Raw genomic sequence first — 21615 nt, forward strand, 5'->3', positions numbered from 1 at the left:
GAGACCCTGGGGGAGGACCGGAGGGAGCACCTCCGGGACGGCGGTCTCTGCGAAAGGAATGCTGCTTGGGGGAGAAGTTCCTCTTGAAGGAAGAGGGGGCAGAGGAGCCCGACCTGCCCGGGCGGTACCGACGGGCTTCCTGAAACCGTCCTCTGGAGGTACCGGGGCGAGTACTAGCCCGAGCCCTGACCTCTGGTAACTTCTTGCCCTTAGACGTGCCGAGATCGGTCACGATTTTGTCCAGCTCGACCCCAAAGAGCAGCTTGCCTTTAAAAGGCAATCTAGCCAGGCGGGATTTAGAGGCATGGTCAGCAGACCAATGCTTCAGCCAAAGCCACCGCCGCGCAGAGATTGTCTGAGCCATGCCTTTAGCTGAGGCCCTCAAGACATCATACAGCAAGTCTGCCAAATAGGCTAAGCCCGATTCCAGGGCCGGCCAATCAGCCCTCAAGGAATGATCCGAGGGGGAAGCCCGCTGCACCATAGTCAGGCACGCCCTGGCCACATAGGAGCCGCAAACTGAGGCCTGCAAACTTAAAGCAGCCGCCTCAAAGGACGACCTTAAGGCCGCCTCCAATCTTCTGTCTTGGGCGTCCTTTAGGGCCGTGCCACCTTCCACCGGCAACGCCGTTTTCTTAGTCACCGCAGTGATTAAAGAATCCACGGTAGGCCACAGATAGGCCTCACGTTCACTTTCAGGCAAAGGATAGAGGCGGGACATAGCCCTAGCCACTTTAAGGCTCGCTTCCAGGACATCCCATTGAGCCGAAATTAAGGTGTGCATGGCATCATGCACGTGGAAGGTTCTAGGCGGGCGCTTCGTCCCCAGCATAATGGCAGAGCCAACAGGGGCTGAGGGAGAGACGTCCTCCGGAGAGGAAATCTTCAAAATGCCCATGGCCTGCACTAACAGGTTGGGCAAATCCTCTGAGCTAAAGAGCCGCGCTGCAGAGGGGTCATCCGCTCCATCCGAGCGGGGATCCGTCTCCTCCAAGGAATCCGCAAAGGACCGTTGGGAGAACTCAGATACGCTGCCCTCATCTACATCGGAGGAGACAAAGTCCTCCAAGGCCTGGGAATCAACCCGAGGGCGTTTACCTCCGGGGGCCTCAACCTCTTTACCAGACGAGGGAGCAGGGGCAGCGTTTTGCATAAGGAAGGCCTGATACAGCAGCAAAACAAACTCGGGGGAGAAACTCCCCAGACTGTGCACTTCCGCAGCCTGGGCTACAGCCCTAGACGCACCCTCAACCGGCGCTCGCAAGAGCGGGGGAGAGACATGCTGCGCATCCAACATGGCATCCGGCGCGACACTCCGTGAAGGAGCCGCGCGGGAAGAACGGCGCTTAACTTTAGCCGCTTTTGTGCCGTCGCCCAAATTAAGGGCGTTCATGGCATTAATGTCTCCTACCTCAAGGGCGGCCCAAGAAGAAGCCGTCCGAGCCGCGTGGCCGGCCAAGATGGCGGAGGCGAGCAGCGGGGGATGGGCGTTTATGGCGGGAAAAACCGCCACACCGGAGGAAGGACCGGGACACTCATCGGTCACGAAACTGTCACCCAACAAGGGCGAATCAGATTTTAAGACCCCCGCATCCCCTCTAGAAGCGCCCAAGCGATCCGGGGAGCGACTCTTTGCGCCCTCGCCCTCCGACGCCATAGGCCACGTGGAGATCAATCGGGGAACCCCCTGCCCGCTATAAAAAGGTAAAAATTACCTGCTTTCCGCTCCGAGCTGTAACGACCTGGTGTCCCAGTGAGTAGCTGCAATAAACGTTTAAATAAACGTCGAAATAAACGCCTTTAAGGACGTTCAAAATTTTTTTTTTTTTTTTTAACGGAGCCAGCGGGAGGGGGGAGAAAAGGAGGGACCTGGCGCCACCAGGTTTGCACTTGCTCAACAAGAGCCCTCAACCCCAGGCACTCAACAAAACCTAAAAATTAGGCTTGGAGGCCTAGCCAGAGCTGCTGCTGTGTGTGACCACCACCTGCTGAGATAGAGAACATACTGAGGAGTTTCCGGCAGCACATGACCACATATAGGGAGGCAAAAGTTTGCTCTCTATCTCCACCTGCTGGTAGATGGACACAACCCACCAGTCTATGGATTGATCAGCATGATGATATGGAAATAAAAATTTATTTTTCAGATGCGGGTATTGGATGCACGCCAAAAATGACATTACTGTAAGAGCCATGTGGTAGCCGGACGGTAACTCCATTTTGGCGCATGCTGGGCGCTCATAGACGCTTACGCAGCTTAGTAAAAGGGCCTCTTAAAGGCTTGATTTGTTCCCACTTACCAAGGATTGTATTACCATCTCCATTGATTCAAACTCCTATGGACTGCTAAATGCTTTCTCCTATACTAAATATTGTGAATCATGGAGGGAAGCTTTGTCAAGGGCCAGCCACTCCCAGTGAGACTTTGGCTTCACTTAGCTTGGATAACTCATCACCTGTAGGACTAGCAGAGACCTCACCTGAGGTCCTCAAAAGGTTAGACTGAAATTCAAATGATATCACCCTTGCTCAGTTGATGGGTTAATTCTCCTTGCTCACTAAGGGGAACTTTTTCTAAGCCTCATAAGCGTCTACACATGCCCAATGGGCGCCAAAATGGAGTTACCGCCCGGCTACTGTGTGGCTTTTGCGGTAATTTCATTTTTGGTGCGCATCCAATATGCGCGTCTGAAAAATTTTATTCGGACGTGTGTATCAGACGCATACCAAGTAGCATTTGATGTGCATAGGCCATTACCACTTGGACCTTGTGACACTTTACCACTAGGTCAATGGCTGGCAGTAAGGTCTCAGACCCAAAATGGATGTGCGGCAATTTTGATTTTGCTGCACGTCCATTTTTGGCAAAAAATTTTAAAAGGCCTTTTTTACAGGCGCAGTCAAAAATGGATCTGCATGCATGCACCCAAAACCTGCGCCTACACTACCGCAAGCCATTTTTCAGCACGCCTTTGTAAAAGGACCTCTCAAGTATTTAACATGAAATTTTGGCTACCAATAGGTGATCCCTTGGTTCTCAGCCTAATAACTCACTTGTGACTTTTGACGCTTTTTGGCTTGTCATTGTAAGCATAGAGACGTCACTTATATCAAAACTGGACTCTATTATAATCTTCATACCTAAGTGGATGCTCAGGCCTTGTTACTTCAAGTACAGGATGGCAGGTCAGGTCAGATCAGTTTGCTATATAAATTAAAGATTTATAATCTTAGAATTTTGGCACCCCGACATAATAGCCCTGACAAAAAAGCCTGGTAACAAAATAGCCCTTGACAAATCAGCCTCTAACAAAATAGCCCTAGACAAAATGACTCCTTCCACAAAATAACCCTTGACAAAATAGTCCCTTTAACAAAATAGTCCCCTAGAAAAAATGCAGTGCCATATTCTGGGCAGCCTCATCAGGCTCTTTTGTCAGGGGGCTAATTTGTCAAGGGCTATATTGTGGGCAGGCTGTTTTGACAGTGGCTGTTATGTCAGGGGCTATTATGTCGGGAACGTGTTTTGTTTGGAGCTTTTTTGTCGCGGCCATTCTGACCGGGTACCTAGCATTTTATATTAAAGGAAAGGCTCATGTGTAGCAGCAGTTGGAGTTTCTATACAGAACATAGCTGGAACAATCTCTGTATTCTGAACCTCCCTATATCGCCTGGGAGCTTAACCAAGTTTAGGTGGCAGAGCCGGTGGTGAGAGGCAGGGCTAGTGGTTGGGAGGCGGGGATAGTGCTGGGCAGACTTATATGGTCTGTGCCAGAGCTGGTGGTGGGAGGCGGGACTGGTAGTTGGGAGGTGGGGATAATGCTGGGCAGACTTATACGGTCTGTGCCAGAGCTGGTGGTGGGAGGCGAGGCTGGTGGTTGGGAGGCGGGGATAGTGCTGGCCAGACTTATACGGTCTGTGCCCTGAAGAGGACAGGTACAAATAAAAAGTAGCACATATGAATTTATCTTGTTGGGCAGACTGGATGGACCGTGCAGGTCTTTTTCTGCCGTCATCTACTATGTTACCTGCTGGTTCCTTTTGAGTTTTTTTTTCTCCAGTGGATTACCTGCCATATCCTTAGGAGGGGAACTATGGGAGAAGCAACAGGGAAACCTGAGCTATCTTCAGACAACAAAGAACTTATAGGTTTCTTGCAAAGTTCTGGTTAGGTCCACTCTCCTTGACAGTTTTGCCCTCGAGATGAATCAGGATTGGGTTCTTAAGACACATTTTTGTGCCAAACAAAGTCTTTTTGAAGTCTAGAGTTACTATTTTTCCTGACCTCTCTGGAGGTTCTTAATGGAGGAGAAAGGATTTTCTGAATAAGAAATGAAAAATGCGTTCACCTTAGGGGCCACGTTCTCATTACATTTTCCTTGTAAATGTGAGGCTAAATATTTAGGTACTTAAGTATATTTGTGACCCTAATCAATTGACTAATTTTTTTTTTTTTTTTTTTTTGCAGTAGGGAGCTCTCCTAGCAGTGTCTGACTCACGTTTAGGTTGTACATTAGAGCAGAATTATGTTATTTTCTCTGCATTTCCTTTCTTAATTTTACTTCTTGCATTAATGGAGAAGGTGGCACCTCTTGTAGTGTGAGTTCACAGCATCTGTACTTCTTATAGGATGATTTGTTTTCTTTGTGTGATTTATTCATGAAATTTATGGAGCAAAATGTTTTGTCTGTGGACTACAACTGTACACTTTGATAAATAATTTAAAAAATAATTGTACAGTAAACCTTCTGTACTATCAATGAACAACTATTTTGTTTGGGTCAGATAAGCAATGGAATCTTTGCAACATGCTCACGTTTAGCAGTAATCACTTGCCCAAAGCTAGAAAAACAAATTCTGCCACTCCATAACAGTGATGAGTTGTACAACATTTACACTGTAATTCTATAAGGACTGGTGTAAAAGCAAATCACTTGAATGAAAAAGCTACATGGAAAAACATGTAAGATGAAAAGAGGTGGGACTATAGCTGCAAATACCTTTTTATTTGATCACTGGCCATGGCTCCTCTCCACAGCCAGTGCTATAAAATGCAAGGAATTCCTTTCTATCATTAATTTCAGGCTTATTCTTATTGCTAGCATTCCCTCTGGTTGAGTAACAGTTTTCAATTATAATCCCTAAACCAAAGCAGTATATTATTAACCTTTAGCCATGCTTATAAGGCCACTGCTAGGTCACTGGACTATTCTGTCTGAATAAACACATTATTAATATAAATGTTGGGCCAACTATAAAAGCATTAAAGCATCTTATGCAGAACAGGATGAACAAATACAAAGGAGTCCAAAAAGAGGCCTGAAAGATCCGCAACACCAAAAATGTAGAAACAAAGAGGGGGAAATGCTGCAGGTTGACAGAAGAGCATGATTAATGCAGCCTAGCCTGCCACAGTGGAAGCTGGGCATGAGTGTTTACCCCTTTCTCTAATTCTCAATGCCTTTCAATGATGGATGAAGAGAATGGCTTGTCCACAAAACCTGCAGAGAATACAGTGCAGTTAACCCTCCCAGTTCAGGCTGCTGGAACCTGAAGACAGGTGATCGATGCAGAATTGATCTCTCCCACAAAAAAGTTTGTGACTAATTAGACAACCTCCCCTTCTCAGTATTCAAAACCTCCCCCACTTTCAAATAAATCATTTTCAATTCAGCTCGTTTCACTGCTGTTAATTTTATCCAAGAAACTTTATTACAGTTTTTGAATGGTCCCACTCTATTACCGAGTACTTGTGATTCTGGCATGCTGGGTCTCTGACAAGCTGCTGGAAGCTGGTAGAATGCATTGGGCCATGGAAGAATGAGAGTGCTCATTACCTTTGATTAATGTTTACAGGAACACGATGACTTTTTTTCAATAATACAAACACATTAGTCAAAAGCAGGGAGGTCTCCTTGTAATGTTAGCTATTAAATGCAGGTATAAAGGAAAGTATTCAGCATGTGGGAAATGCCCCCTTTATAATATACAGAAGATCATTCTTCTTTAAATTGTTAATTATACCTATATATACATTAATGTATGTGTAGTACACATATAGAAAACTAAAAATTTAACAACTTTCAGAAGCTGGTTCTCTCAAAGCTGCCATTAATATAAACTTACTGAAGTCTAAAACCACAAAAATGTGTGCACACAACCCAGTAAAATTCTTGGTTTCGGGGCAGTAAGTGGAGGTATCCAATGAACGACTCAGATGAAGTGGGAAATGATTCATTCTCAAAATTTCCTGGGGATTATTGCCTTAGTTGAGATCCTTGAAACATCTAAATGTTCTTTCTCCAGACTATCAAGTTTCACCTGACAGTAGCCAGTACACCAAATTAACTAGTTTTCACTGCAGTTTTTACTCCAATGAAATGATTGTTTCTGCTCCAGCACTGCACAGGGCACATAGCAATGGTCAGCTTACATGTGTACTGCCTTCAAAGCAATGTATAATCTCATGAATTTTATTCTGATACAGTATTTTTCTTTTCTTCTTCTTTTTTTTTTTTTTTTTTTTTTAAGAGTACAGTAGTAAGAAGGGTAAGTCTGTATGACTTCTGTGAGTCAGATATTGGACTCCTGCCAGAGGGCTGCTTCTAACCAGAAACATAGAAGGTAAAAACTAAGCTAGTAAAGTGTGGTATACCACATGTGCAAAAAATTCATCTGTTTTGTGAATGAACACCACACAATTCAACCAAAATGTCAAATTTGTATATATATTTTTTAAACAAGTAAAGGCAACCTCCAGTGATTTTACAAGCTGGTATTAAAATGCAGGCAATTTATTTTATGCTAAACTGAACACAGTGTCTCTCTTAAAATTAAACTTTTCACTTGAGTGAAAGTATTAATGAATCACTGAAAAATGTGTGATAGATGGTTTAATTCTAAGTGCAGCTGTGCTACTGTTCACCAGAATGGAAAAAAAACAGCACCTTCACGGTTATTTCTTTCATAAATACCTGACATACTAAATGTATGCAGAATATGACAGAATTAGCATGCCTGTGTTAAAACCCGGTGTGGCTACATTAAAACTGAGGTGTTCTGCAGCAGAGGATTCATTGTCCTAACCGCTGAAAAATATAAGGGACAGTTAGTACAGGGAAGTCCCTCCATGCACATACACAAGAAGACTTCCATAACTCATTTCAAGCCCTCTCACCAGAACAGAAATAAAGTGTTTGGGCCTTGTTCCCCTTAGTCCCTATGTAGCAAAAATACTCCTTTCTGCTGCAATGCAAAGGAAATGCTTGGGAATTATACTACTACTACTTATCATTTCTAAAGCGCTAGTGGGCACCAAAGCAGATGGCCACATCTATGTTTTAAAATTTGGGGTATAGCTTTTAAGGTTTGACAGGACTGTCCAACTCACCCCTGTGTTTCCAGGTGAATGGTCATTTGGGGGGGGGGGGGGGGGGGGGAGAATTCTACAAACAATGCTCAAAAATCTGCATAAGATATGATTGACGCTAAATGCTATTCTATAAAGATCATGTGTCCTTTATAGAATAGTGCTTAGCGCCGATTCTCATACACAACTTTTGGGCACCAATCCTATGCCTGCTGAAGCTGGATGTAAATTCTGGCAACCAAGTTGAGTGCAGAGACCCATTATTCTATAACACTATGCCCAACTTTTCAGAATGCTCCTGACCCATGCTCCTCCTATGACCATGCCCTCTTTTGAGTTAGGTGGTATGGGATTTAGGTGCCCAGAGTTATAGAATAGTGTGCAACCAGATGCATGTACAATACTAATCAGTGCAAATTAACATCAACAATTGGTTGTTAGCATCCTATAATTCATGGTTAGTCAATTAAGTTGCACACACATATTTTATGAGGGGAATACACATATAAACCTTAAAATCTCCACCTTGGTACGCATAAGTCTCAGTTGAGAACCCCTCAACAGCATTAAAATCCATCCCCTTTAACCTCCTTCTCCCCCCCCCCCCCCCGACAAAGGCAGCTCCCTACCCTTCTGTCCCTCAGATCCTAGCGGGGATCTACTTGTCTACTTGGTGTCTAGTACAGAAAGGGAGATCCACAGTCACTGCTGCCTTTTCCAGTACTGGGTTCAAAATGGCAGCAGTCAACCCCTAGCTGAAGTCTTGCAGTACTACCACTAAGGGTCAAGCTGCCAAATACGGGCTTAGAAAGCCACTTTTTACATGAGGAGATCCACACTGTGTTCAGATTACGAGGGTGTGTTGTGAGTGGTATTTGGCAGCTTGACTGCCAGCGGTGTGAACCACTGCATTTTGAACCCAGCACTAGATGGGGCAGGAGTGACTAGGGATTACTCCAGTCTTCTGTCACCACTGGACACCAAGGAGATCTCTAGAAGAAACAGGGGAAGGTCTGTGGTGGGGTTCTTCATTGGGAGGGTGCTGCCTTTGCCAGGGTGATGTGGAGAGCATAAATGTTACTCTGGGGGAGAAGTGCAGGGGATTAGATGTTAATGCTGTTGGGAGGTGAGATATGAGGGGGGAGGGAAGATTGATGATGTACTGAGCAGCAAAACTTTAAGAAGCTGCAAATGTGGAAACCTTTGCACTCAGGACACTCTTTTTCTACATGGAGCTTTTTAAAACTGCTGCTCCTGTTGGATGTGCCAGGTGATAGACATACACGCCTGCACAACATTATAGTATTTTACAAAAGGCTAAAAAAAAGGCTCAACATTTAGCAGAGTCTTTTGTAAAATATCAGGGGACTTGTGAAAGGCCCAAACTGGACATCTCAAATCCCATCTCAAAGTTTTACGTAAAATGGGCCTTCACATGTCTATGTCTATATCACATTTATTTCTTCTCTACCAAACTTCTGTTCTCCAAGTACCAATACTATTTTGAACTAACTTTAGCATTTCACTGACCAAAATAGATTTGGGTGGGTGAGGGTTGAGGGAGAGAGATGTCCTATGAACCATTAATTGCTTCTAAGCAGGTTTGAGAGTAACTGACTCAGAAGGTGTTTTCTTCTCCACTTTGAAAAAAACTTTGAGGAATTTAATTCCTCATATATGCCAAGTTGTTTGTATTAATTACTTCCTTCATCATGAGTATTTTGCACAAGCAGAGAAGTCCTGAGAAACTGTGCATGCATAACTTCCTACCACAGAGTTATCATGATTCCAAAATAGGCTCACATTTTCCATGGAAAAAAATGTTGGTGCAAACCTGATGCACCTAGAACAAAATGTGAATAAATATCCTGTATGCACAAGGCAAGATGTATTATACAATGCCATGAGCCTGAGCTAGAAGACAGAATAATAAGTATAAATAATGCTACTGGTCTCAGTATTTCACACATTATAATGATTGCCTTGGACAAGCAAGAACCTTGACATACTGAAGGCCAAATTGAATCCAAGAGCCATCAAGCTAAGGTGGAATGGTACTTAGGGATATTTGATTCAAGGGAAAGTTTGTAATAAAAAATCTTCAGGGTTAACACCTTCCTCTTCCTTTCTGGGTTCAGCTTAATGGTTCTTCAAGACTGATCTAACAAAAGGAAAATGAAGAGAGCTGGCACCAATAAATCTGTTACCCTTTCCAGCACTATAACCACTGTGAAATACCAGATTCACTTTGCACTCGACAGCTGTGTGCAATATCTGTTCCCAGCCTTGCACTGGAAGCATGCACAATAGAAAACAGCAGAAACAGCTGCATAATCTCAGAGAAAAAAAATGTGCAAAGAAAACCTGTCAACAGCCCTTCAGTGCAGGAAGGAAGTAAAACTGTGCTGCTTTTCCTTCTCTTGCATGACAGCTGCTGCAGGAAATTTATTATCGTTTATTCTATAATAGAAACACCTCTGTATTTAATACAGTATGACCTTTGCATTGATCAAGGCCTAGCCCAGCTAAAACACTAATGAAGTTAAAACATTCAAAAAGATTACGCAAGTTCTTTGGTAGCCAATCATTTAGGAGAGACTGAATTCCAATCATTTGTTCTTTTCAGAGGGGCTTTCTATACTAAAAACACCCTCATACCTTCTATAAAGGACCAGAACAGGCCCAGATGCACAAAACCTAACAAAGTCAGCATCGTGATTTTTATACCAGTTCTAGCCGGTTTAGCGAGCAAGGAATAAAACAAGACATGCACAAAAGGGTTCTCCGAGCGCTTTTCCTATCATGGTAGCAGCTAACGAAAATGGAATGCAAACCTATTATAATGAGCTAATTACTATACAAATGTGCATGCAAGGCGATGCACAACTGTTTTCCAACCTGACGCACAGCAGCAGTCCCTAGGTTTACCGTGGGAAAGTTAACGGGAGGTCTGCAGCGGTCTGTCCTGATTTGAGTGAACTTCCTGCAACAAAATATCAGGGCAGAGTGACTGCTTTTAACCAGAACATAAAAACGTGTGACAAAAATCCAACCTGTGGGTCCCTGCGATGGGAAGAAAAGGATCCTGCTTCAGCTGTCTGGGGCCGGGCAAAGATGAGGGAGAACCGAAGGAGTTCTTGTGCTGCTGCTGCCCTGTCCTGCCCCCTGGCAAGGAAGCGGGGGCAGCAGAGGAGAGAAGAGAACCCTAGAGCTCAAGAGTGAGAATTCAGGGGGTGGGGGGGGACTGTTCTTCCTGAGGGCTGCAGGTGTTTCAGCTGTCTCCTTCCCGCCTTTTGCGCTGAAGAGAGCAGCAGACTGCTCACTCCAGGCTCCTGGCATCAGCGGACACCCCCCCCCCCCCCCGGGCAGGAGAATGCAGGCTCCTGGCTTGTTTTGGAGGGGGGGGGGGAAGCTACGCCGGCTTTCCTACACACAGCTTGTCTGTGTGTATGAGAGCCATGTGCAGCGCAGCCATGCTTAGCAATGGGCTGCTCTGCACATACTTGGCTGGCCGACTGGCTTCCCCCATTATTGCATGCAAATGAGCTGGGTCGCAAAAGCAATGACGAGCTCATTTGTATGCGATTCTCTTTAGGAATCCATCTGTATTTCCAAATCGGTAATTTTTACCGTTTTGCAAATACGAATGGATTCTTAACGGGGATCTTACTGTATCTGGGCCTCAGGCCTTAATTTTACACTTAGCTTTTCAGTCCTATAAGACACCTCAGAGCAATTTAAAAGTCAAATACAAATACAACTAAGGCCAGTGCTAGGCTGGCTTCTTCAATCTGAGTCCTGTATATAGCAATCTGGCGACTGTAGGATGGGCTGGAGGCAGCTTCGACGGCAACTCCAGTAATTTGGAAGGTAAGGACTGACACCCCATCTGCAGACAATCTTACTAAATACTTTAACGAAAAAATTACAAATCTACGCAAAACTCTGCCTCAGAACAATACGGACATTGAAACCTTCATCAATGAACTGAACCCACCCCCCGGTGAATACCCAGTGGACCGTATTTGGACAAAATTCACTCTCCTCAGCACCGACACAGTTACTTAGGCGATCAAGAGATATTCCAACAGCCATTGTCAATTGGATACCTGTCCCAGCTACCTACTAAAATCTCCCCCCACCCCCCCATCGTTTCATAACAGACCTCATATCCCATTTAAACTTCATGCTTCAACAAGGAACCTTCCCTAAAGAAAATGGCAATATCCTACTCACACCAATACCAAAAGACACCAAGAAAAAAAATCAAATGACATCACCAACTATCATCCAGTAGCATCCATCCCACTGGTAGTCATACTAATGGATGGCTTGGTAACCAAACAAATTAATGACTACTTAGACAAATTCACTATACTACACAAATCACAATCAGGATTCCGTCCCTTACACAGCACCGAAACAGTACTACTTACCCTCTTAACTAAATTCAAGCAGGAAATAGCAATAGGTAAAAGCATACTTCTACTACTATTTGACATGTCCAATCATAACGTACTACTAAGACTCCTTGACTACTTTGGAATCAGTGGAAACATACTCATGGATCAAGGACTTCCTAACCACTAGAACCTATCAAGTGAAAGATAGTACAAACATATCATCACCTTGGCAGCCAGACTGTGGAGTACCGCAAGAATCACCACTATCGCCGATCCTTTTCAACCTCATGATAACCCCACTAGCCAAGTCCTTAGCCAACCAAGGCCTCAACCCATTTATATATGCAGACGGCATCACAATATATATCCCCTACAAACACAACCTGGCAGAAATCTCCAATAAACTCAAGCTCAGTTTGAACATCATGGACTCATGGGCAAACGCATTCCAACTAAAACTCAACACAGAAAAAACACATTGTCTCACAATCTCATCACAATATAACACATACAAACCCACAAATATCAACATCCCAGGCCACACCCTTCCTATTGCAGACAGTCTGAAAATCCTCAGAGTAACAATCGACCAGAATCTCTCACTAGAGAATCAAGTGAAATCCACCATAAAGAAAATGTTCCACTCAATGTGGAAACTCAAGCGTGTGAAACCATTCATCCCAAGGGAAATATTTTGCAACTTGATACAATCAATGGTACTGAGCCATGCAGATTACTGCAACGGAATCTACGCGGGCTGTAAAGAACAAATTATAAAGAAACTGCAGACCGCTCAAAACACAGCAGCCAGGCTTATATTTGGAAAATCGCGTTCTGAAAGTGCCAAACCCCTCCGTGAAAAACTCCACTGGCTCCCAATCAAAGAACGTATTGCTTTCAAAATCTGCTTCATGGTCCATAAAATCATCTACGACAAAGCCCCACGATACATGAAAGACCTCATAGACCTCACAACCAGAAACACAACAAGATCAGCTCAAACATATCTTAATCTCCACTACCCAAACAACAAAGGATTCAAATACAAAACAACATATGCATCCAGCTTCTCCTATTTAAGCGCAGAATTATGGAATGCACTACGAAAAACAGTAAAAACAACATACGACTACCTAAAGTTCCGGAAAAAACTAAAAACGAACCTGTTCCAAAAGGTATACCCCACCAACCCAACATAAGAACCAGAGAGCCTGATGCACAACACCACCAAGCACTTAATGGACTCACCCCATCTCCCTCTTCCTACCTAATGTTTCCCAATGTATCCACCGTATATGAACCATGTACTCTACCACAATCACACCTTGTACTTGTGCACACCATGTATTTGTTCAGACCGGAATCAGCAAACGCCACTACGGTACTATGTAAGCCACATTGAGCCTGCAAATAGGTGGGAAAATGCGGGATACAAATGTAACAAATAATAATAAATAATAATAATAATATAGAGGTGGCTTATATAATACTGCTAGGCATGTGAATCGGACGCATCTAGATTTTAGTTGCCATATATAGAATCTAGTCCTTAACACACACACACAAAATCCTGAAGACCAGAATCCAGATATCAATGGCCAAGACAACAAAAGCACAGGATTTAGCATCTCCCTGATCATTTAGGTATCTACCCCACAATTCTATATAGGTCGCCCTTTGCAGAATATTAGTTTAGTGTGGATCTTTTGGTGCTTAACTGACTGCCATAGAATTCCTCCTATAGGGGGCAATTTTCTATAGGATGCCTAAGTTAGGTGCCGGGATAGAAACATAGAAACATGATAACAGATAAAGGCCAAATGGCTCATCCAGTCTGCCTATCGTCCGTAACCACTAACGTTTCCTTTTTCTAAGGGATCCCACGTGCTTGCCCCATGCTTTCTTAAATTCTGACACAGTCCTCGTCTCCACGACCTCCACCGGCAGGCCATTCCATGCTTCCACCACCCTTTCCGTGAACGAATACTTTCTCAGATTCCTCCTAAGTCTGTTTCCTTTTAACTTCATCATATGTTCCCTCATTTAGTTTTCCTTCATTTGAAAAAGGCTCATTTCCTGTACATTAATGCCCCTGAGATATTTAAACATCACTATCATATCTCTTCTCTCCCTCCTCTCTTCCAGTGTATACATGTTGAGGTTCATAAACCTGTCCCTATATGTTTTATGTCCAAGACCACTTACCAATTTCGTAGCCACCCTCTGGACCAATTCTATCCTGTTTATATCTTTCCGTAGGTGCTATCTCCAGAATTGCACACAGTACTCTAAATGGGGCCTCACCAAAAACTTATATAAGGGCACTATCACTTCTTTGCTCCTGCTGGTCATCCCTCTCCTTATGCACCCAAGCATCCTTCTGGCTATGACCGTCACTTTTTCTACCTGTTTGGAAACTTTAAGGTCAGACAATCACCCCCAAGTCCCGCTCTTTCTTTGTACACAGAAGCACTTCATCCCCTATATTGTACCGTTCCCTCGGATTCTTGTGACCCAAGTGCATGATCCTGCATTCTTTAGCATTAAAAGTTACCAAATATTGGACCATTCCTCAAGCTTTGCTAGGTCCTTTCTCATGTCACCCATACCTTCTGAGGTGTCCACCTTGTTGAAGAGTTTGGTATCATCCACAAACAGACAAACCTTACCAGACAGCCCTTCCGTAATATCACTTACAAAGATGTTAAAAAGAGCCAGTCTCAGGACTGACCCTGTGGTACTCCACTGATAACACCCCTATTTCCCGAGCATGCTCCATTTACCACCACCCTCTGTTTCCTTCTGCTCAACCAATTTTTAACCCAGTCAGTTACTCTAGGTCCCATTCCAAGGGTACTCAGTTTATTTATGAGTTGCCTGTGCGGAACCATGTCAAAGGTTTTGCTGAAATCTAAGTATACCACATCTTGCGTCCCTCCCCTCCCACATCCAACTGTTTGGTCACCCAGTTGAAGAAATCAATCAGATTTGTCTGACATGACCTGCCTCTAGTGAAGCTATGCTGCCTTGGGTCCCGCATTCCATTCAATTCGAGAAATCTCACAATCCTCTGCTTTATAAGCACAAATTTTATAACAGCAATTCTATAAATAGGCCTCTATGTTTGTCCAGAAATATTATTTAAAAGTAATATTTACATATAAGCTAGATCATTTGCAATATAATTTTTGTTGTTCCCTATGGATGTGATTATTGTTCCCTATGGATGTGAAATGTATTTCTGTAGACAACCCAAGGTCAGTCTTTGATCACTGTGCATTTAGTAAGGGTTTGAAAATTACAGAGATTACTAGAACAATAAGATTCTGTTCAAAATCTTGTAATCTTTGAAGGTCCAGCCTGTTTACTTTAGGCTTCAGAAACAACATCTTGTTTCATTTAGAAGATTGTTAGAAGCCATTTTGAAATGCAAACTGGAAAATCAAAAAAATCAAGCTCATTTTCAGTGCTTAGAATTTTTTAAAAACTTTATTTATTAATTTTAAAACAACATAGTATTTATGAAAACATACAACAACATATAATATGGAATAGAATAAAATTAAAAAAAAAGTCAGTGGGCTGATATGAGTAAAACAGAACAGTATATGCAACAAACTTTAGAGAATTAATTCCTTTTCACAAGATACATAGTCATCTAGCAGCGACAATGCTTTGTGGAAAGATGAAAAGTGACCCAATCTCATGGCAGCCATTTCCTCATATCGCCTATAGGAGCACAGCAGATTCCACCATTCATGAAAGGAAACAAGCTGATTATTTTTCCAATGCAATGCAATCAGATGAAGAGCGAGAGAAATCATTAAGTTAAAGAGTTTGGCAGATTTTTGAGGAATGGACAAGCCAGGAGTCAAAGCCTTAAGGATTAATATGTGAGTGGCCTAGTGGTTAGAGTGGTGGATTTTGGTCCTGGGGAACTGGGTTCGATTCCCACTGCAGGCACAGGCAGCTCCTTGTGACTCTGAGCAAGTCACTTAACCCTCCATTGCCCCAGGTACAAATAAGTACCTCTATATAATATGTAAGCTGCATTGAGCCTGCCATGAGTGGGAAAGCGAGGGGTACAAATGTAATATTAAAAAAAACAGAGTCTTGGATTGTAAATATTTTCTGGGTAGTGTCTCAAACCGAACTCCAGTACGACTGAAGGTTACAACAAGAGAGAAGCAAATGTTCTAGGGTACCCACTCCAGACTGACAAGACCAACATAGATTTGAAACACTTGGGTATACTTTAGCAAGTAGGATTTATGAACAATGTAATAGGTAGACTGTAGGAGGGCAGCTGAAAGAGAGGAACGCATAGTTTTTGACCAAAAAAGATCCCACTCCTTACTGGACAGCGAGACATTTAATTCATTTTCCCAACACTGAGATTTACAAACACAGAGGTAAGCAATATTTATATATGGTGGTATACCACACTCTCAGTTTTAACCAATAATCTTTAATCCATCTCCATAAAGGTAAAAAGATTGATACATGACAGTCCTACAACATTGGACAGGTCCTTTATCTAGCACAGGGGTTCTCAACCCAGCTCTCAGGACACACCTGGCCAGTCAGGTTTTCAGGATATCCACAATCAATATACATGAACTTGATTTGCATACACTGCTTCCATTATTTGCAAATCTCTTTCATTCATATTCATTGTAGATATCCTGAAAACCTGACTGGCAAGGGGTACTGCAGAACCGGACTTGGGAAACACTGCTCTATACCATCCAATCAATAAAGCGACTCTGCTCTAACAAAATTCTAAACATAAGCTCAACATTCATATAAAGCCTGGGCAAAAAAGGTACATTTTAAGCTGTTTCTTAAATTGAGAAAAAACTCTGATAAATGGTGCAACCAATTTGGCAGATGGTTCCATAAAAAGTGAGTGAGTTAGGTATGATTCTATGTATTTTTAATATGTTTAATTAAAACATTTTCATAATATGTTTGCATTTGAGCTGGAGTATTTTTGCCAATTTTAGTTATTGTAACTTCCACTCCAGTTTAGTTGTGAGTATCCCTTGAATTGGTACTAATATCCATAAAAAGGGACCAACAGCAGAAAATGTAAAGTCCCTTGTGATTGTATAGTTAGTTTTGGAGTCTTGTACAACAGATAACAATCCACGCTTCTCTGATTGCTCATTTGCTTCACAAGTTTTTCACCAGCAATTTTCTGATCTGTTTTGCTGCAAGTTCAACCTTTGCAACCCCACAGTGTCCTTTGTGGGGACATTTACAGGGGAGAAACTTGGGCGGGACCAACATTTAACATGTGTAACTTACAAAATATTGTAAGTTATATGCTAAAGTGTCGCATTTGGGTGCACTCATTTCACCTGCTATTGGTATGGTGTGTTAGCACCTAAATGTAGGCATGCTTCTGCTGACTTATACTAGTATTCTATAAAAACATTTATGCATGTGTTTTGATAGAATAGTGCACATCACGCTTAAATCTATTGCCCAATTTCTAGCACCCCTCCATATATTGATCAGGCTCCAGATTTTATTTTCCTCTTCAATGCTAAATAGTCAGCAGACGTCACAGGGACAACGACACAGAAAAGTATGTTCTGCAGGAAATTTTTCACCAGACTCTAAATGTTGGCTGGTGGTCATTGATACCCTGCCCTTACACATATGCTTGTTTGATTACTGAACTGACAATGTACATTAGCACAATCTCGTAGTAACATTTACCTGCATGAAACGACCCTCAGATGTTCCGAGATTGGCAATGGTAAGAGGTCCTTCAACAAACACGGAAATTGATGTCAGCAAGGAGCTACTGAACTGCCCCATAAACAAGTCCAAGCGTTGCAGTGGAGTTGTAATTTCCGCTCGATATTCGACTGATGCATCACAATAAGATAAATTTCTAGGAAAGGTCTGCAATCAAAGAAAAAATATACAGTTGCTTTCAAATATGTGTGATGTACACCACAGATCAAAAACCCTGTATAAAATAATCTCAGCTTGGACTGTGGAAGAAAACATATGCACATTATCTCATCTAACAATGAAAGGAAAATATGAAACGGTGTTGAGCAATTAGCTCACTCATTAAGGGGGCCCCTTTTACTAAGCTGCGGTATACGCTACCACGCACTTAATGCAGCTTAAAATGGTGTACTGTGGAACATAGGAGCCAACTTTTCAAAATTATTGGGGGTGCTAAGCCCAGTGAAAATAACTCTTCCTTGGACACACACAATGAATTTTCTCAATATTGGGGGTGGCTCAAGCACCCACAGCACCCACAGAGTTGGCTCCTATGCTGCGGAACACTTTCAGGCATCCTGCAGTAACTGCTAAATCAGTGCGTGCTAAGCACATACTAAAAATAAGTTTTACTTTTTCTTAGAGCGGGTGTGTCAGAGGGGCGGAGAGTGAGCATTCCTGAACTAATTAGTTAGCATGGTTACATCACCATGTGCTAACTGGTTAGAGCAGGATTACCGCGTGAGCCCTAATTGCCTACAAAATAGGGGGGTCTTTTACTAAAGCTTAGCTCGAGTTATCTGCAGCAGGGCCCATAGGAATAAAATTGACCCTGCTACAGATAGCTTGAGATAAGCTTTAGTAAAAGACCCCCCCCCCCTAGATGTCAGTAAGTGCTCATGCAGTAATTGGAATGATCACACATGAACAGAAATCTTAGCACATGACCATTAATACAAAAAATATTTCACTTCTGCAGTAAAAATGGTTTTTGGCACATAGGAAAAACCCGTGCCAGGACGCGCTAAGGCAACCTTTTGTCTCAGCTTATTATTATTACTATATTTGTACCCCACATTTTCCCACCTTTATGCAGGCTCAATGTGGCTTACAGAGTATGGATATGAGAACGTCGTTACATGATTTAAGAAAACAGTCGATCATAAGCTGAGTTGAAAGAGGAATTTAGATGGAAAGGTGTTAGGTAAGGTCGTGTAAGAGGTGTTTTTTGGTGTACTTGGGTGGTTTAAGGAATGATTTGTTTCATTGAGGGTGACTTTTGTAGGCTCTGTTGAAGAGATGTGTTTTCAAAGCTTTGCGAAAGCTGGTTAGCTTAGTATAAGCACCCCTCATTTAGGGCTCAATACAACACTTCACCTTTAATAGAGACCACACTCATCAATCAATCTCTGTCACCAATGGAGTTTGGGAAATAAAAGATGGCAAATCCCCCCCCCTCCCCCCCCCCCCCCAAAAAAAAAAAATCCCTGATTTTTTTGGTTGATATTATTCAATGCATATTCTAGACAGTATGCTGATTACTTTCTAAAGAATGAATCTGGAATTGCCATTAAACATTTCAGAACCCTTTTACTACACCATGCTCCTAACGTGGGAAAAATGGCTTACTGCAAAATGCATTAAAGGATTTTGTGGTAATATGACTGTCTACACATGCTAATTGTGCATTCTTTTTTTGTAATTCTTTTTCAGAAGAGGGAGTGTCATAGGTGGGGATTGGGAAATAGGCATGTTAGCATTATCCAGTTAGTGCATTCTCATTAGCATGCGCTAACTGGATAATATAGGGTTAACACAGGAGCACCTAGCGCCTTGTAAACAGAAGGCGGTAAGTGCTTCTATGTCAATATTTTGCGAGTCCTGTACACTAATGGAAAAATTAGCACAGGATCTGCAAAAGAAAGAAAGAAGAAAAAAAATCTTTAAAATATTCGTGCCTTAAGTATGAGCTTAGCGCACGGGAAAGACCTGCGTTAAAAAGTACTAAGAACATTATTTTAGCACATTTTAGTAAAAGGGCCCCTTTTTGACAATATGTATGAAATGCATGAAGAGTAGTGAATCTACACAGAGGCATTTTAATTTCAATGATTCACCACAGACTTTCTAAATTATTTTGTACATTTTATTTAATTGCTTGAGCTTTACATTTTCATGCAGAGAATGAGTTACAGAGAATCCCCCCCATATATATATATATATATATATATATGTATTGTTATACCGAATCCAATAAACAAATGGAAAACCACATGCAATGCATAATCAACTCCAACACCTAAACAACTGGATAGTAAACATAATATTTAATTTTTAATATCTATACTAATTTTCCAACATCTGTTTCCTTTTCTGACACACAGAAGGCACCACATAGAATTTTTGTTTTGGTGTAGTACTGATTTCTTTGCAGGGAAAAAGAGCTGCATTCTATTGACAATTCTATATTAATCTGTTAATTGATAATTCAGTTACTATTGAAGGATAAACTTCAATCTTTGTGAGAGAATAAAGGGAAATACTAAGTTATTTCATAAAAATTCCATTCATGTAAAGTCTAATTCTATGAAGGATCTTTCAATTCCAACCCAGGCTGAAAACACAAGAAAAACAAATATATCAAGATGATATCATTATACTAAGAGAGACTGGAATTATTCTGCAAACTCAGACCTTGCATGAAGTGACTGCAAAATACACATGCTTATTTCAATTTATTTGCCTAGTTCCTGCTTCTTTTGCCTTTGAATTCAGTTGAAAACCAGACTATTGAGTTATGGTCACACGACACTCCCTCCCAACCTAGGGGCCCTTTTATTAAGGCGCGTAGGCACCAACGAGCATATAATTCACCTTATTTTCGAAAGAGAAAGACGCCCATATTTTGACCCAAATCGGGAGATGGGCGTCTTTCTCCCGTGGGCGCCCAAATCGGTATAATCGAAAGCCGATTTTGGGCGTCTTCAACTGCACTCCATCGCGGAAACGGCCAAAGTTGACGGGGGCATGTCAGAGGCGTGGTGAAGGTGGGACTGTGGTGTGGTTATTGGCCAAACAGGAATGGGCGGCTTTCGCCGATAATGGAAAAAAAATAGCTGTTTTTAGCGAGAATTTAGGTCACTTTTTTGGACCCTTTTTTTTTCACGAACAAGTCCCAAAAAAGTGCCCTAAATGACCCGATGACCACCGGAGGGAATCGGAGATGACCTCCCCTGACTCCCCCAGTGGTCACTAACCCCTCCCACCAAAAAAAAGAACTTTAACAACTTTTTTCCCAGCCTGTATGCCAGCCTCAAATGTCATACCCAGCTCCATCACAGTAGTATGCAGGTCCCTGGAGCAGTTGTTAGTGGGTGCAGTGGACTTCAGCCAGGTGGACCCAGGCCCATCCCCCCCTACCTGTTACACTTGTGCTGGTTAATGCTGAGCCCTCCAAAACCCCCCAAAACCTACTGTACCCACATGTAGGTGCCCCCCTTCACCCCTTAGGGCTATGGTAATGGTGTAGACTTGTGGGCAGTGGGTTCTGGGGGGGCTCAGCACACAAGAGAAGGGTGCTATGCACCTGGGAGCTCTTTTACTGTTTTTTGTTAATTTGTAAAAGTGCCCCTCCCACGACCCAATGCCTTGGATTTGTTCGTATTTGAGATGGGCACCTTTGGTTTCCATTATCGCTGAAAACCGATAGCGTCCAGTTGAAAAACGGCCAACTCCTAGGCATTTGCCCCGCACAACCCGTATTATCGGAAAAAAGATGGGCGCCCATCTTTTTTCGAAAATACGGGTTGTCCCGTTCACGGAAAAGGCGCCCACGGATATAGGCGCCCATGGAAATGGGCGTTCGCGTTCGATTATGCCCCTCAATGCGTGTCAAATTGGAACTAATGCCCAGCTACCGCATGCGCCAGGTGGTAATTCCATTTCTGCCGTGTGTCCAAAACACGTAGTAGAAAATATTTTCTATATTCTACCGTCTGGTGCTTACCCGGCGGTAATTGGCAGAATTGCCCTGAACAATATAGCATCTAGGGCTATACCCCGGTCACCCTGCCCTAGTTCTGGCTCTGACTCTCA

General features: G+C 42.7%; 1 protein-coding gene across 1 annotated transcript in view; it reads right to left on the minus strand.

The window, feature by feature from the left end:
• MET (MET proto-oncogene, receptor tyrosine kinase) overlaps positions 1–21615 on the minus strand; it is a 238537-nt gene that overhangs the window by 122685 nt on the left and 94237 nt on the right. The window contains exon 3 of the mRNA XM_030216229.1: positions 17500–17688. Coding sequence (XP_030072089.1) covers positions 17500–17688 — 189 coding nt within the window. The remainder of the gene's footprint in view (positions 1–17499; positions 17689–21615) is intronic.

Source organism: Microcaecilia unicolor, chromosome 10, assembly GCF_901765095.1.
Source record: "Microcaecilia unicolor chromosome 10, aMicUni1.1, whole genome shotgun sequence".
In the NCBI taxonomy this organism is placed as follows: domain Eukaryota; kingdom Metazoa; phylum Chordata; class Amphibia; order Gymnophiona; family Siphonopidae; genus Microcaecilia; species Microcaecilia unicolor.